We start from the raw sequence: 16,892 nt of genomic DNA, 5'->3' as shown, positions 1-16,892 counted from the left end.
CCCTCCTCTACCTCCTTCTTCTGGAGTTGAGATTTTAACTCCAACTTTTCTCTTTTCAATAAAATGTGCACTTTACTCTGTTGTCTTGAGTGCCTTGATGTGCCTTAATGTGCCTTGAGTTCCCTAGGTCAGAGGTCCTCTGTTTTACCCTCTAATGAATACACTTCTTCTTTCCGCTTGAAGTACTGTATAATGTCAGAGAGACAACTTACAAATTTAACTTCTTCTCAGAGAGCTTTTACATATTGATCTTTCAACAGTTCTTCACCCTAACCCAGGTTCCAGCAATACCCAGAGCTGCCAGTCCTAGAAGTTTGGTTGAATCTGTATTGTAAATTGGGTGGTTTCTTTGCTTTCCCCTTTACCCATCCTAGGATTCAGCTTCCTCCAACCTCATGACTCAATTACCATTCATCTGCTTTATAGCCTCCAAAATTTTGTTGCTCTTGTTTACTCTTTTCTCCCTATCCTTACAACATTGTCTTTTTTTAAGTTCCAATTCTAAGTTTTAAGATTTTCAGGAAGAAAAAAAACCAAAATTAGATCTTCCCTTATTATCTGTTCTAGACCTTATCTTCACAGAATTATGGTTCAGTCTCAAATGCCTTTGTCCAGTGCATTGTTGTCCAGCACAACAGCCACTAGCCTTGTGAGCCCTTGAAATGTGGATAATGTGGGACTGAATTTTTAATTTTATTTGATTTTAATAAATTATGTTTAAGTAATATGTGGCTGGTGCGTACTGGACAGTGCATGTCCAGTGCTGGTGAAGTAGGAATTGAAATGTAAGTTCTAGTCAATGTATCTACTACATGGACTTTTTTTTTCATATTTCCTTCTCCTTGATTTATTTACTTATTTGTTTATATCAGTATGGACACATGGATTTTTGTAATATTCAGTGGACTTTTTTTTTTTTAATCACTGATTTTGGTGCTCTGACTATCCCAGGTTTGATCAGTGGAAACCCCATCAGTTTCTTCTGTGTCCTTTTGACAGGTACCCATTGGTCTTTCTGGGTCATTCATTCTAGAACTGGGTATTACAGGCTCCTTGTGTACGCACCCTACCCCAGCCTCTGGAATCATCCATTTCTCCAAGGAGCTCTGGTTCATCTTAGTGAAGGATGCTGTTTGGAAAACAAGATCTGGGTGCTTGGTGGATTCACTGCTTCTGAAACAACACTGCTTCTAGGCCCCTAGGCTGACAAAGCATTTTTAAAGACTGGTGGCTATTGCATTGTACAGTGCAGATAAATAGATGTTTCTGTTATTGCAAAAAGGGAAAAGATGGGGTTACTAGAATTTAGGAGTTTAGAGGCCTCTACTTCCCTGATCCCATCTCTGCAGAGTTGGTACTTGTCCTTCGAACAGTATGACAGCTAGTTGGTGATGAGAAAGCCAGAAGAGGCTGGTGCTGGAACCCCTGTGCTTCTGGAGGGATGCTTTCTGTCTCCTCTGTGACCTCCCATTGGCAGAATGTAAGCCAGAAGCCAGCTGCCAAGGGAATATGAATAATTGAGTTGGCAAACCCTAGACCATCGTTTCTCGACCTTAGCACTGACACCTTGGGCCAAGAGGCTGTCCTCTGCTTTGTGGATGTTTAGTGACACCCCAGCCTCTACCCAGTTGATTCCCGTACCCACCCCATCCACAAATGTTTCCATACAGGGCCAGATGTCCCTTGTTAGGGGTGAGCAGTGCAGAATGGCCCCTGATTGAGGACAACCTCCTCGACCAGCATTGCAGGGAATATAGAAGGGCAGGCTTGGAGCTGAGAAACAGTAGTGATAACCAGTACCCGCTTTACTTCACGTGACCTTGAAAGGTGAAGGGAGGGAAGAGGAATTAACATTCATGTGCCTGTTACAGCCCTGCAATTAGAGATTAGCGTAGGTCCCTTTAGTTTAAAATCAGTGAAGGAATGGAGCAGACATGCAAATAATGTAACAGTTGAAGGTTTTTGAAGATCTGTTAGACTTGAAATTGGTTAGCCTAGAAAAGAGGAGGGAACAACTTGATTCTTGTCTTAAGCTGTGCGAGGGGTTCCTGTGAGTGGATTTAGAGTAACTGCTCTCTGTGTAGGAAACGTGGAAGCAAAGGACCTGAAGTTGTATTTCAGTGATTTGAAGAGAAGGTACTTGGGACAAAGAGCTGTGTCAGGGTCAGGCTGACTGTGGGGCTCTGTTGGACCCTCCGAACTGGACCAGTTCATCTTACACTGCTGTTACTTGTTGGCTGTGTCTCCGTAGTTCTCTGCCACTCACTCTTCACACTGTAATAGAGAGGGCTGTCATACACAGACTGGGAATTTATCAGGAGTAAATATGCAGGCATTTCTAGTTCAAATACCATTAAACTGTATGTTTTCTGCACCCTCCCTATTCATCTTGTGGTACATTAAGGACTTCCAGTTTTCTTTCCCTTTCCCTCAAACTGTTGCAGAAAATCAGTTGAAAGGTTTTTAAACCATAGGCAGGACATTCCAATGGGAGCAAATCCCATTTAGTATGTTTCACCCCTTAGTTGTTCAAAATGACATTCTTCTCTCTCACAAATAAATGTGGGCTGTCATTCCAGGCAAGAAGTCCCCTCCTGCTCTTCGTGCTGCTTGGCCAAGTATAGGATGGGAAGGTACTGTAAACAGCAGCTTGATCCATGTCCCGGGGCCCTCTGGTACAGTCTTCACACTGTCTGCGGGTTATCTGGCTTAGCCAGGTGATCTGCTGTGCTTGGGAGAACTCATTCTGTGAACGCTTGGCTTGAAACTCGGTGACTAGTTTATACTTTAGCAAGAATTAACAAGCACGGATTATAGAATCCATCTCTGGGACCAAAAATGTTGGTTTTACTGGATAATTTCACTAGGTCAAGTACTTCACCCATTTATACCTCAGTGTGAAACCAGCCGTCCTGTCACCTTCCATGCTGCTTTACAAGTTGAGATGGATGGGGGAGTTTTGTCCACATTGAAGTTTTTTTTTTTTTTTTAATGAAACATTTTAAACGTGTAGAAAGAAACAAGACTTTGCAAATATGGGCAGATTCCAGTTTGTACCCTTTCTTGATTCCATTCTGTTCCCTTCCTTTTCTCCCTCCCTCCAGAGGCACCGCTTCTTGGAGCTGGTGTGTGTCCTTCCCGTCCACGTTTCAGTAGGCTTTCCACATGTGTATGTGTCAATAAACTATAGAGGATTGTGTTGTGTACTTTAAAATTTACATAAGTGGTTCCATGTAGTGTGTATCCTTTCACAGCTTGTTTCCGTGGGGACCACACGTGGTGACAGTGGTTTGTTGGAGCACGATGTTGTAGAGTTTCACCATGTGATTGTGTCGCGTGTCCTAGGTGGCTGATTCCCGTGTCTGAAGATGTACGTATGCCAGATTTCCTCATATGTTTAAAAAGACCAAAAATGAAAAATAAAGTATGTATTTGAGAGTCATATCAATATTCTGCTGTGATTTGAAAGAGTGAGGCCTGGCATGTGTCTAGCTTACTGAAATCTTAAATAAAGGTGATCGTAATGGTTTTAAACATTTCCTAATATAGGTATAGGACATGGATTTTCAAAAAGTTGAGAAAACACTACTCTAGAGTAAGAACTTGCAAAGGTAGTGACTTTGTAGAGATGTGTTTGATTATCAACCTCTGGAAATAAATAAATATATTAACACCTGCCTTGAAAGTAATTCCTCAGCCTCAAGGTTTCATTTTAGAGAAGTTATATGATTGGTAAAATTAAGGTCTCTCATAAAGAGTTAAGGGAAGAAGAATAAACATGATGTTCGATGTATATTTCTATGCCTTAGTAAATAAAAAGTGGTAAAGACACCACTTCTGAACAAAACCCAAACCAGAGCTACTGCTTTTGGAAGGCTGCTTCAGTGGGTAACCCTCCTCCTCTGTCACTGTCACTTAGTAGCCGTGTGCCTTTGGGGCAGGTTGCTCAGCGCTCGGATGCCTCAGTTCACTGTCTGTAGGAGAAGAGCAGCCGCTGGGTGACCAAGCCCTTAGCAGGTGCCTGGGCATCCAGGCCAGTTCCGCGAGAGCTGGTTATTGAGGGAACGTTGCTGCGCAGAGACGATCTGACGCAGTCTCCTGTCATTTTATACCTTTTTTAAGGGTTTTCATTTTTCAGGCCAGCCCCTGTAGGTTTGAAATGTAACTCTTTTTTTTTTTTTTTTTAGTAGTATTCCCCTTTACGAGTCTCTGCCAAAAGGTCACGTGATGAGCAGATATTTTCGTAAAGGAGTCACCTTCTCTGGGGGCACTTGTCTTTTGGGAGGGCCGGAGCTCTCTGCCTTGCCCTGTAGACCTGCCTGGAGGGTCTTCAAACAGTGCAGTGGTTTCGGCTTAGTATATGTTGTTTAAAGCAACGAAATGGAATTGCACACGTATTGAAAATACTGACATTTTAGGTTTGGTTTTTACATGTGAAACTGTTGACACAAAACTGGCTGACAAGAAGTCTGTTTCCCACCAATAACCCCCTCGTCCCACAGCTGGCGCCCTGCGCCCCGGGCGGATGTTGCCGGTGGGGACTGACGCCTGGAAGCACTCGCCGCGGCGTTCTCACTGACTCGGTTTTCTTTTCTTCTACAGGAAGCAAGCACCTGCTGTTCAGTCCCTTCTGAACACCCCTGCTTTCATCATTCAGTCATTCTTACATCAAGAAGTCTGTCCCAGACACACGTGAATCCCCGTTTCCCTGCTCCCTTTTGAGCTCTTACCTAATTACACTCATAAAGTGTCCTTTTCTCTTTTCATGCACTCCCTTCATTCAGCAGATGCTCACTGAGTTCCTGCTCTGTCCCAGGCGTTCCTCGCGCACCTCCTCTTCCTTCGCTTAATGTGTGAGTCAGAAACAGTCCTAATCACGGCCGAGTGTGATGGTGGATTGAGTAATACAGAAGCTTCTCTACGTCCAGATAAGAGGTTCTGAAAGGCTGCTCCCGAGCTCATTCACGAGCAGGTCCATTGTTGCCGAGACAGGTTTCTGTGCCCAGGCCAGGCGTGTGTTTCTACGAACTAAGAGTTTGGGGCAGTTCTTTAAAACCAAGCAAAGCAACCAGTTGTTCCAAAATGGATGAAATCCCTCTACATTGACAACTTTTAGAGATGAACTAAACTTCCCTCTTCGACAAAATGCATAAATATAACGTCCCACCGTGCCTTTCTGTTCACTTTTTTGGGCAAATATGAACTAGTTTTGAGTCATCCATAGCCATGAAATCAGTTTTATTGTAGTTTTCAGCTGCCTCATGACTCTGTTGTGACGATTAAGAAGATAGATACGAAAGCTGTCTGGCGCACAGTAAGTAGTGATGGACGTTGCTACTGTTACCTTTGGGGTATTAGCTCTGTGTAGCGGAGACCTTGGCTCATTCACTGCTGTGTCCTGGCACCTGGTAGGTTCTTCGTAGTGAAAGCACAGATGGATGCTCTTTACTGTTACCAATCCCCAGACTTGTAGAATTCCAGTAGGAAACAATAAAAGTGGAAAGCGGAGTCCCAGTACAGAAAGTGTTGTTTTAGATTGCCGGAAGTGCATCGCAGGTTCAAGCCAAGTCTGCTAAGTGTGAAGACCAAACCTATTTGCCAGACTTCTTGTCCCCTCTACCCTCGTGTCCCTCTCCGTCACCCACGTCTCTTTCTTCTGATTCTTGCCCTTCCCGGCACTGCACCCTCACACCCTCGTCCTTGTTTCTGTTTCTCTGCCCCTGGAGTCTCTTTAACTCTAGACCTTTTCCTGAACAGTATGTTTCTATGAGTCTGTCTACCCAGTTTGCTCCCTTCTGAGTCTCTCCCTTTCCCATATGGCGTAGGTTAAAAAAATAAACGTGCATAGAGTTACATGTGTATTTAATTGGGGGGGTCTGTTTCTAATTTTAAAAATATTGAAGTAGGGCTTTTTTTTTTTTTGAAGAATGACTCTTAGAGTTACTTTACCTTTGCGAGGCATGCTTGCTTGTGTTCTCCCTCTGTGTTTCCCTCATAGAAGCGGGGAAAGCTTTCTACTCCTGATCTAGGCCCCCAGCTTGTGACGCATTATTAAATTTCTTCAGTTCCAACGATTTTGCTTCTAGAAATATCTGTTGACCATCTTCTTCAATTCTGGCTACTTCTGCTTTTCATTGAGCAGTTCATTTCTTTAATTGCTTCTGTGTTCATCTGAGATCCTCTTCCAAACGTTGCATGATTTTTCAGCCACCTAAATGCAAAAGCCTCTCTGGAAATTATCCTTATCACTGTGAGGTTATTCTGGTGGATCAGTTCTCAACATTAAGATTTTTCTATAGCACGTACACACACACACACACTTCCTTTTGTTTTTAAAGTCACACTTATTTAGAGATACATGGGGCTGACGAGATAGTTCACTGAAGTATAAAAAGAGGGCCTTTTCTCCAAATTACAGGGCAGCTAAAAGTCAAAATAGATTGTCAGTGGCGAATGCTGAGTAATCCCAGGGCTTCAAGTTCCAGGTGGAGCCTCTTCCTGTTGTGTTCTTTTCACTGTGTATCGGGACACATAGCTTTCCCTTTACTGACCTTCCCTTCCCACCGCCTCTCTGCTCCCCACCTAGAAATCCATTGAAGCCGAAAGAAAAAGCTATCACGGTACGTGAAGTAAGGATTAGGGGAAAAAAGAGAAAAGAAGAAAAAGCTGTATCAACCCTTGGATTTTTCTTTGAAAAGATATATAAATGTGTATGTAGCATGTAATGTTATATAAATAAACCTTTATTTTGGAATTAAGGGGGGAAAAGGACTTTTTACGTATTATTTCAGTGGCTTTTTAAACATCTGTTCCCACTAGAGGGCGTTCTGTCCTTTGGTTTTAGCCCATGGCTTCTGTGTACTTATTCCACCACACGGCTTAAGGCAGAGGTGAGCCTTGAGGGAGTGAGTGTGCTCAGGTGCACCTTCCGGAGACAGCTGTTGTCAGACACACTCCGTTCTTTTCCTGCCAGTTTCGTGTGTGCCAACGTCAAAATTGAGGTGAAACCATTTCGCAGCATTTCTGTTCCTCTTGTTAGGTGAACTCGATCAGATGGGGAATCACAAACATCCCGCCGTAACTTTGAGACGTCGCTTGTGCTCGTTGCCGTTTCACAGCCTAGCGGTTGTCTGCGTTTATCTGTGGTGCTGTGTGGCTAGAGCTCGGCTGTTCAAAGACGAGTCACACATTTTGTTGTCTGGTTGACTCAGTTTTTGCAGGGGGCGTATGGTGTAGGGTAAATGAAACCTCCCAGTTTTTTAAGTCCAGGAGATCTTCGTGTTTTGAGTGGGAAATCTGGGGCCTTCTCAAAGCTGAATGAGACTGAGAAGTTCCTAGTGGGGGCAGGGGGCTGGGCTCGCTGCTGAGAAACTGGGAAAGCCCAGCCTGCCTCTGCTTTTATCCAGAGACCCTGAGCTGCTGTCGCAGACGGAGGCGGTGTGGACTCCGCTGCTGAATGAGGTGCTGGCTTCAGCTTATGATGCCAGGTTAGAGCTGTTCCAGGCTGCATGGGAAACTGCGTGGTAGGACGTTTCTGCTTCCCTCACTTCTCACTCACGGTACAGTGATCACCAGAACCAGCCAGTCCTCTGGCACACTTGCCACCATGGATTGCTACAGAGTTACTCTTACTTACCTTGTAAGAAGCCCTGCTGAGAACTTACCTGACGTAACGTTGAGTGGTATGTCTGAAGTATGTATCTGTGTTTGAAATAATGACCTTGAACCATAATAGATGAGGGTCTTTCAGTGTTGAAGAAGTTAGAAAACATACATTTAAGAAGTGATTCCATCAACAGCAGTTCGTAATTTGTGGAAAGAACCCCAGTTTCTTAAAGGGCTGACAGTTGCTGAACTCCAGCTGATCTGGAGATGAAGACTGACACACTCCCATCCGCCCCTCAGCAGAGCCCTGAGCATTTAGATCAGGGCATCTTTGCCTTTTATCAGACGGGTGCAGCAGGCAAGGGCCGTCGCCGTCAGCAAGTCCCGCTGAGAGTCGCTGAGGATCCTGCGGTGTTGGGCAGTATCGCCGCCTGCAGTCCTCGGGCTCAGTTCATTTCGCCTTGTCGGTAGGCGTCCCCACCACAGAAAGCAGAGTGAGGCCCACAGAGTAACGTCAGGTGGGCCACGCCAGAAAGTGACTGTTCAAAGCTGAGCTTACCCTTCTGGCACCTTTCTGGCTCAGCTCACTGCTACGTGCTGTTTGACAAAGTTGCTGCACTCTGATACATTAAGCTTGCAATTGTGAATCTAAATGGATACTTCCCCCCTTTAATACTTTCAGTGCTGTGCTTAAAACATGGTCATGTTGGAAGCTATTTTGAATAAGTGAATTTTGAATCATTCCATCCTTCTGCTCAGGCACCATGTTTTCAGTGGCACTTCCTTTGCCCGCACTGATTATCCTTTTCCGCTTTATTTGTCTCCATAGCACTTACCTGTATCAGTAACTTGTTTTATAGCTTTGTTTTTATTCCTGTCTTCACCCGCTGTTCTGGGCTATCATTCGTGCTTTGTTCATTCTGTAATGGACTGTTGACGGCCTTTGGGTTGTTAACAGCCTTTTTTATTTTCAGTTGCAAAAGCTGCTGTGAACATTGTCTTACGTTCTTCTAATGCACACGGGCAAGAGTCCCCAGGAAATACATTCAAGGGTGAAACTGCGGAGTCGTAGGAGTTGCACATGTTTAACTTGACTAGAACGTGAACAGAATGTTCAAAGCGGTTGTGCTGAGGTGTGTTCCCGCCTGCTCCTTGTCTTCTCTGGCCCGTGACACCAGCAGACTTGTCGGACTTCGCCGCGTTGGCAGACGTGAAACGATACCTCCTGCAGGTTCCCTTTGCGCTTCTCTGACAGCCGATGAGACTGAGCGTCTCTCCAGGCGTTTGTTGGTCTTTTGTGTTTGTTGCTCTTAGAGGCGCCCATCGAGGTGTTCGCTCATTTTTCTGTTGGCTGTTGGTCATCTTCTTACTGATTTGTGAGAGTTCCTTAATGCATTCTGTATACCTAACGTTTGTCTGCCACGTATGGCACATTTGTCACCAGTTTCTGGGCCTCTTCTTCCCATCTCTCTAAGGCATTAATAAGTGAAGGAAAACTCTTAATTTTAATATCGTTGAATATTTCTCATTATGATTTGGGCCGTATGTGTGGTGTGTGTGTTTTAAAAAATTATTTCCTGTTCTGAGCTCATAAAAATATTCCCCTGTATTGTCTTAAGAGAATTTTTTCATTTTCCTTTTACGTTTGTCTTTAAATCATCTGGAGTTGATTTGGGGTGGGGAGGAATCTGGAAGAGATCCCGTTTTCTTTTCCCCGCATGTGGATGGTCACCTGTCCCAGCACCATGTATCACCTACTTCCTCCGCGTTTCCCCGCTGATCTCTAGTGACCTTGCTGTCGTGGAAGAGACTTCCCCGTGGGAGCATCTGTTTGGGGGCTTTCTATTCTGTTCCTTGGGTCAGTCTGTCTGTCCATGTGCCAGCACCACGCTGTCCTAATTACTGTAGCTTTATCACAGCGCTTGATGTGTGAAGCAAATCCTCCATCTCGTTATTCTTCAGGAATATTCTGGTTATTCTTGGCCCTTTGCAAATTGCATAGAAATTTGAGTCAGCTTACCATGTTTCACAAAAAATTCTTCTGTTTTTTTTTTTTTAAATTAGATTTGTATTGAATCCACAGATAAATTTGGGGGAGAATTGATCTTTTATTATGTTGAATCTTCTAGTCAGTGAGCCTGGCACTTTTATTTTTTTAAGCCCTGTGATGTCTTTGAATACATTTTTACTGATTTACTTCATAAAGGGCTTCCTGTCTTTGGTTAGATTTATTCATGGGCATTTTTTCAGAAATGTTGCATATGACATAATTTTTTATTGTGGTAAAATATGCATAACATAAAATCTGTCATTTTAACCCTTTTGCACGTACAGCTCAGTGGCATTAGTGCACTCACTCTGCTGTGCCGTTATCACCACTGTCCAGCTCCAGAATTCTTCCATCGTCCCAGACTGACACTCCTTAAACAGTACCCTGCGTTCCGCCTTCCACCCCGTCTCTGGTAACCACTATGTTACTTTGTTTTTGTATGAATTTGGCTAATCTAAATACCTCATGTAAGTGGATCATAGATGGCATTTTTTAAAATAATACACTTGTGTATTTTTTTTTTGGAGTGAAGAAATCAATCAATATTTCATGAATATGGGTTTAGCAACCAAAATACTTAATTCTAATAATTTAGCTGTATTGGAGTTTTTTACATGAACAAGCACATGACATGTCAATAAAAGGCTTTCCTATTACCAAACCTGCCCATTGAGTTTTAAATTTTAATTAATCTTTTACTATCTGGACATTTGGTTCATTTTCAGATCTGTTGGTTGCCCCGTCTTTTCAAGCTCCTCTTTTATTTCGTCTGAACTGTTAAGTATTATTTGATACTCAGTTCTGATGTAAACTCTTCGCCAGTCTGATTCTGCTATCTGTTTCCTGCTACTTCCTTCTGATGCTGTTTTGTGTTTTGTGTGTATTTTGTGTATGAATTCTCATTCCTTGGAATTTTATTTCTGCTTCATGCTTGGTGGCAATGCTCATTTAGGACCACTTGAAATTAAATTCTGGACCTGAGAACCATGTGGTAGTGTGAATTTGGGGTAGGCAGGGATAAATATATGAGGACAGTTTGGCAGTCTAAAGTGGGCTGTCCACTTACAGGAAGTCTGGGCTGGTGTGTGGCTCTGGCCCTTCAGGTGTGGGTATCGTGGCGTCTCGTGCGTGTTCAGACGCCCTGGCGTGGCAGACCTGGGTCCTTGCTCCCTGCGCTTTGCCCTGCAATGCTGTGAAGATCTAAGTTCAGGTTTTTCCGGACAGTACCCACCTCCTGTGTAGTGATTCCAGGTACCTGTTCTTCTGTCACTTGGTTTTTACTGTTTTGCTAAATTAAGACATTTAGAAAGTTGTTTTACATTTTATCAAACATTTTAAGTTATTTTCATTAGGAGTGTAAATCAGGGTAATAAATTCACCATATTGTTGGAAATTCTCATAGCATTTTATTATATTATTTCTAGTCATTTTGGAAAGGAAATGTGGGGTTAAATGTACACCTTTAAAAATCTATAAAAATGAAAAGGAGAGGGGCCTCTTATAGTTGCTAATTAGTGATATTTCTTTTTTTCATAGGTGTCAGCTGTGATGCATGTTTAAAAGGAAATTTTCGAGGTCGCAGATATAAGTGTTTAATTTGCTACGACTACGACCTTTGTGCATCTTGTTATGAAAGTGGTGCAACGACGACAAGGCATACGACTGACCACCCGATGCAGTGCATATTAACAAGGGTAGATTTTGGTACGTATTTAATTAAACCTGTAGTGAACCCTCATTTAGAATTGTGTGTGTGTGTGTGTGTGAAGAAGTAGAGGCAGAATGCTCTAAAATTGTCCCCAGTAACCGACACGAGGCTTCAGATTCATTAAAAATAACATGAACCTTTTGTAGTCTAAGAAATTATTTCTCTTAATCGTAGTTAATTTATGAAAGCCGTTCAGAAATAAACACAGCTGGCAAGGTGTGAAATGGAAGAGTGTCACACGCAGTAAAGAAGGAATAAAGTTTAAGCTGTTCTTGCCAGCAGTGCACACGGGCTGTCGCTCTGGCTGCCGGGAAGCAGAGTATTCCTGCAGCCCACTAGAGGGCGCCGTCAGCGCGTCAGAAAAGCTGCGACTCGTTCCTGCTGTGGCTTCGTGCCTGTTCAGCACGAGTGACTACCTGTCGTTTTGATTGCAGCCGTCCTAGTGGGTGTGAAGTCGTGGTCTCTTGTGATTCGCATGTGCGTTTCTCTGATAGCCAGTGATGCGGACCATCTTTTCTTGTGCTGACAAGCCGTTTGTAGACCTGCTTTGGAGAAATATCTGTTCAGGTCCTTTGCCCATTCTTTAATTGGGTAATACATCTTTTTACTGTCATTATTATTATTTTGTGTATTCTGTGTACAAGTTCCTTACAAGTGGATGATTTGCAGAAATTTTCTCCCATTCCGTGGATTGCCTTTTCACTTTCTTAATGGTATGTTTTGAAGCACAAAGTTTTAATTTTGATAATGTCTAGTTTATTTTTTTTGTTGTGGTGGTGCTTTTGGGTGCCTAATCCAAGATTGTGAAGATTTAAAACTGTTTTTTTCTAAGAGCTTTGTAACTGTAGTATTTAGACTTAAATTTTTGATCCATTTTAGGTTAATTTTTGTATGTGGAATGAGGTAGAAGTCCAGCTCCATTCTTTGGCAGATGGATATCCAGTTGTCCCAGCATCATTTATTGAGAAGACTATTCTTTACCTAATGAATTGTCTTTGCATTCTCGTTGCAAATCAGTTGGGGGTGGGAGGTGGGGAGAAATTAGGGTGATTGTTGGTCCAAGGGTACAGAGTTTTGTTATGCAAGATGAATAAGTTCTAGAGATCAGAAGTACAGCATGGTGACCATAGTTAACAATATTGTATTGAATACTTAAAATTTTCAGAGAAGGTAGTCTTAAATAGTCTACACACACACACACACACACACACACACACACAGTGGTAACTATGTAGGGACGATAGAGATGTTAATTAGCTTGATTGTGGTCATCTTTTCACAGTGTGTACAAATATCAAAACTTCAAGTTTTATACCATAAATATATACATTTTTTATATGTCAAAGATGCATCAATAAAACTGTTCAAAAAGCAAATCAGTTGACATAAGTGTCAGTTTTTATTTCTGGACTCTCATTCTGTTCTGTTGACTTATATGCCAATACCATAGTGTCTCAATTATGTAGTAAGCTTTGAAATCAAAAAGTGTGTGTCTTCCATCTTTGTTCTTTTTCAAGATTATTTGGGTGCTGTAGACCCCTTGAATTTCATGTGAATTTCAAGATCAGCTTGTCCAATTTCTGCAAAGGAGCCACCTGGGATTGTGGTAGGGATTGTTTTGTATCTGTAGGTGGGTTTGGAGAGCAACAATATTAAGTCTGCCAGCCTATGAACGTGGCCTGGCTTTCTGTGTATGTGGGTCGTTGTTACTTCTTTCAGCGAAATTCTGTAGTTATCAGAGGGTAAGTTTGACGTTTCTTTCAGTAAATGTATTCCCAAGTTTTCTATTCTTTTGCTGTTGTAAATGGAATTTTTGTTAAGTTTCACTTTGGATTATTCACTGCAAATTACACAAAAAGAATTGGTTTTTGTACACAGAGCTTAAATCTCGTGATGTTGCTGAACTCGTTTATGAGCTCTAGTTGCGTTTAGTGGGCTCCTTAGGACTTCCTACATAGGAGGTCATGTCATGTGCTCCTAGAGACAGTTTTACTTCTTTTCCATCTGGATGTCTTTCATTTCGTTTTCTTGCCTGTTTACTCTGGTTAGATCGTCCAGTAAAGTACTGAATAGAAATAGCAGGAGTGGACAGTGTTGTCTGGTTCCTGGTCTTAGGGGGAGAGCATCCGTTCTCTCACCAGCAAGTATGGTGTTAGCCGGGGGCATTTGTAGATCCCCTTGTCAGGTAAAGAAATTCTTCCCCCTCTTTAAAAAAATATATATATTTAGCCCCACCTACCCCCAAATTCACCTGACAAGTCTTAAGCACATAATAAATGGTCATATATGTATGTAATAGGTAAGTATTTTCAAGATAGTCTGAATCTCCCTGAAAATGAATGTGAACAAACCTATCGTGTCATGAACACTTTCTTTCCTTTTCTCCTCTCACAAAAATGATCATATCCTCTTAAAATTAGGTATTTGTTTCATTTTAAATCGTGAGATAGTTCTTTGTAATGAAGTGACATAACATATTAAGTATATTTTCAATAGTATTTCCTTTTGTGCTACTAATGGAGAAAAATAGACTTGTTCCTTGAGATGTGATAATCAGGCTAACAGGTGATTCCCACAGACTCTCACTAACTAACTGCTCAGGTCTTTGGTAACCAAACTGGGCAGAGTATGTTGTGGTAGTTGGTACCCCATTCGGGTTAGCATTCACAAGAACTGAATGCCTAGGGTCCTTCCTGCGACAAGAGTGCTATGTTCTACAGACAGGTGGCTGCATCTCGGAGTTGGCATATTGATCATTGTCATCTGAGCACCTGGGTTCTTGTCTGTGAAATAGCCTGCTGATTCTTTGCGTTAACATTGGTGTTGCCACAGCATATACAGAGGTGAAAAAATAAATTACAATAACATTAGAACCAGATGTGAAATCAGAGATGTTTCAAAATTAAATGAAGGAATAAAAAGCCGTTTGCTTTATTTTTCTCCTAAGGCTAAATTAGCAAGTGGAGAAGAGTGCCACAGAGTCCCTGGGAGAAGGCAGGTGTTGCAGGTGGAAGCAGAGAGGTACCCCCGTCAGCACTTGGCAGTGAGGGTGGCGGGGGAGGTTTCAGGCACACCTCTTTTTCTACATTATTGTACCATGTGATTACATTTCTGTATATTAAAAATGATAAAAATGACTGTTTCTCAGTGCAGCGCTCCTCTGTTTTTCAGATTTGTACTATGGTGGGGAAGCTTTCTCTGTAGAGCAGCCGCAGGCCTTTACTTGCCCCTATTGTGGAAAGATGGGCTACACGGAGACGTCTCTGCAAGAACATGTCACTTCTGAACACGCAGAAACCTCGACAGAAGTGGTGAGTGAAGCAGCCTGGCGTCTAAAGTGACACGGTGCGAAGTGCATGATTTCTAACATAAGTAAAGCCACGTCACGGTCATCTGCCTCCTGCTAAGTGTGCTGCTGCTGTTTGCCTGATAATTGTTAAAGTTATCTTTTAACAGCAGATTTGCGCATCCTAGGAGGCTGCGTGTGCCCAGGATAATGCCCCCCATTTGTCCGTACTAGCCTTTCTTGCCTTGTTGCTAAAAGCACAACGTGGAATCTTGACCAAATTCAGGAGCCTTCAGTAAAGGCGCTGTGAAAAGTCTAAAAGCGCCTCAACCTGCAGCATGCCTCTTCGCAGTGTTCTTGTTAACCTGCTTGATTCTTCTGTGAGGAAGCCGTCACGAGGAAATGTTACAATCTTTGGTCATACATTAAGCAGCAATCCATTGTCACATCTCACGGTTGCACATCACTGACCTTAACTTGACTTTCATCAGATCGAACCCCTTGCATCGCAGGTCAAAGCTCTGAGATCCCTGGAAGTTCCTCCTGCTCTGACCTTTTCCAGTGGCCAAAATCCAGGGACCTAGAACAATACACAAAGTCTTGCCTTGACAGCTTTTTGGATATTTTACGTGACATCTGAGTCAGCATATATCCAACTTCAACGGATGATAAGTGCCCTGAAAGAGTCCCCTCCGCCTTCACGGTTGGTAGCGGTGGACGAAGTGAGCAGTGAGAGAGGAGGTGGAGGTGTGGGATGGGGGGAGCTTGGCCACAAGCAGTTGCACGTTTCTTCAACTCATAAACCCCTAAGTGCACTCAAAACAAACTAACCAAAACTCAAGAGAAATGAAGTAGCAGCAGCGTGTCCGAGGACAGACGGCTGGTAAGGGGCAGAGCCTGGAGTCCGTGCCTCGCCGCTGTCCTGCTCCGTCCCCGCTGCAGCCCCGCTGCTAGCGCTGTGCTCCCCCCCGACTCCCACCGCTAGTGTGAAGTTAGCCTGTGGTAAGACTGAATGGTTCAGTGCGGGAGGGTGCAGCTCAGCGGTAGAGCACATGCTTAGTGTGCATGAGGTCCTGGGTTCAATCCCCGGTACCGCCTCTAAAAATAAATATACCTAATTACCTCCCCCCACAAAAATAAATTTTAAAAAAAAGACTTAATAGTTCAAACAGTTGGTAAATTCACCTCATGTCATCCTCAAGCCAAATTTTACCATCTGATGGCTCAAAACGCTCTCACCTTGCACTGGATTGCATCTTTATCCTGGTTGTCGTGGGAAAGTTGAAATAAGTTCTCTTTGATTTAATTCGTGTGAAGTGTGGGTGTTTATCTACCTAGATGTAATAAGGAGGCTTTCCCTGTAAGCCAGGCCTTCTTAGAGCCGTCCTCGTACCAGCCAGTGGGCCCTAGAGCAGTGCTTTCATCGCCCCGCTAGGGCGGGGCGCTACTCGGCTTTCTGCATCTGAAGTGGGAGAATCCAGTGGAGCTTTACCTCCTTTCCATGAGTGAAAAGCTAATTATTCACTTTTAAAAATGAGAATCAACCAGCAGCAGCCTTGCCTTTGTTTTTTCCAGCAAATAAATACTCAGAATTTATTTATTCCCTTTTATACCTGATACACAGTTTGGAAATGAAACACCGTCTACAGGTGGTCTTGTGGTCTGTCTCTTGCAAGTTGTGTTCAGTTACGTGCCTCATTTTAGTTCCTCAGCTTTTGGAACATAGCTCACGGCAGTGGCCGCCCTGTTTTTCATATTGGTGTTTGTGCTATTTTAAGGATTTCTCCCTTTCATCAGCTCTTAGTCTGCATGAGCACTGCATCTGCCTCTGTCCCCACCCATAACACACCCGGACGTTTCAAAGTGAAAAACAACAAGCAGAAAGAACCTTGGATGTGAAGGTGCATGATTCTTCGAATCCTCTAGGTAATGTCCTGGATCCAGGGCTGGCATCCAGCAGGTGCACCACGCACGGTTCACTGACTGGTTTCCGTGCTGAAGGACTGGTGCCTGTGCCGTCCCAGTTGTTAGATACTTTTAATGCCTCTCGGTGTATCTGAGAAGCATGATATCAGCTCTGATGTGTTACAGTTGTATGTATCGTCATGTGTCCCCTCTCAGCACCCTCCCCACTATGTTTTGTCAAGTCACAGTAGTTCAACCACTGTTCTGAATTCTGGAGTTCAAGAGGGACTCATGTCATTTTGGCAGAGAATTGTTCACATAATAACTGACTGTATCTC

At 43.2% G+C, this 16,892-nt stretch overlaps 1 protein-coding gene across 2 annotated transcripts in view; it reads left to right on the top strand.

Moving 5' to 3' along the window:
• The window catches only part of KCMF1 (potassium channel modulatory factor 1), a 64,539-nt gene that overhangs the window by 27,510 nt on the left and 20,137 nt on the right, over nt 1-16,892 (top strand). For both annotated transcript variants that reach the window (XM_072951554.1, XM_072951553.1), the window contains 2 exons: nt 11,192-11,359; nt 14,535-14,674. In XM_072951554.1, coding sequence (XP_072807655.1) covers nt 11,192-11,359; nt 14,535-14,674 — 308 coding nt within the window. The remainder of the gene's footprint in view (nt 1-11,191; nt 11,360-14,534; nt 14,675-16,892) is intronic.

Source organism: Vicugna pacos, chromosome 28, assembly GCF_048564905.1.
Source record: "Vicugna pacos chromosome 28, VicPac4, whole genome shotgun sequence".
Classification (NCBI taxonomy): domain Eukaryota; kingdom Metazoa; phylum Chordata; class Mammalia; order Artiodactyla; family Camelidae; genus Vicugna; species Vicugna pacos.
Note: the sequence above shows the minus strand (reverse complement) of the source record. Positions and strands in the feature narration are given on the sequence as shown.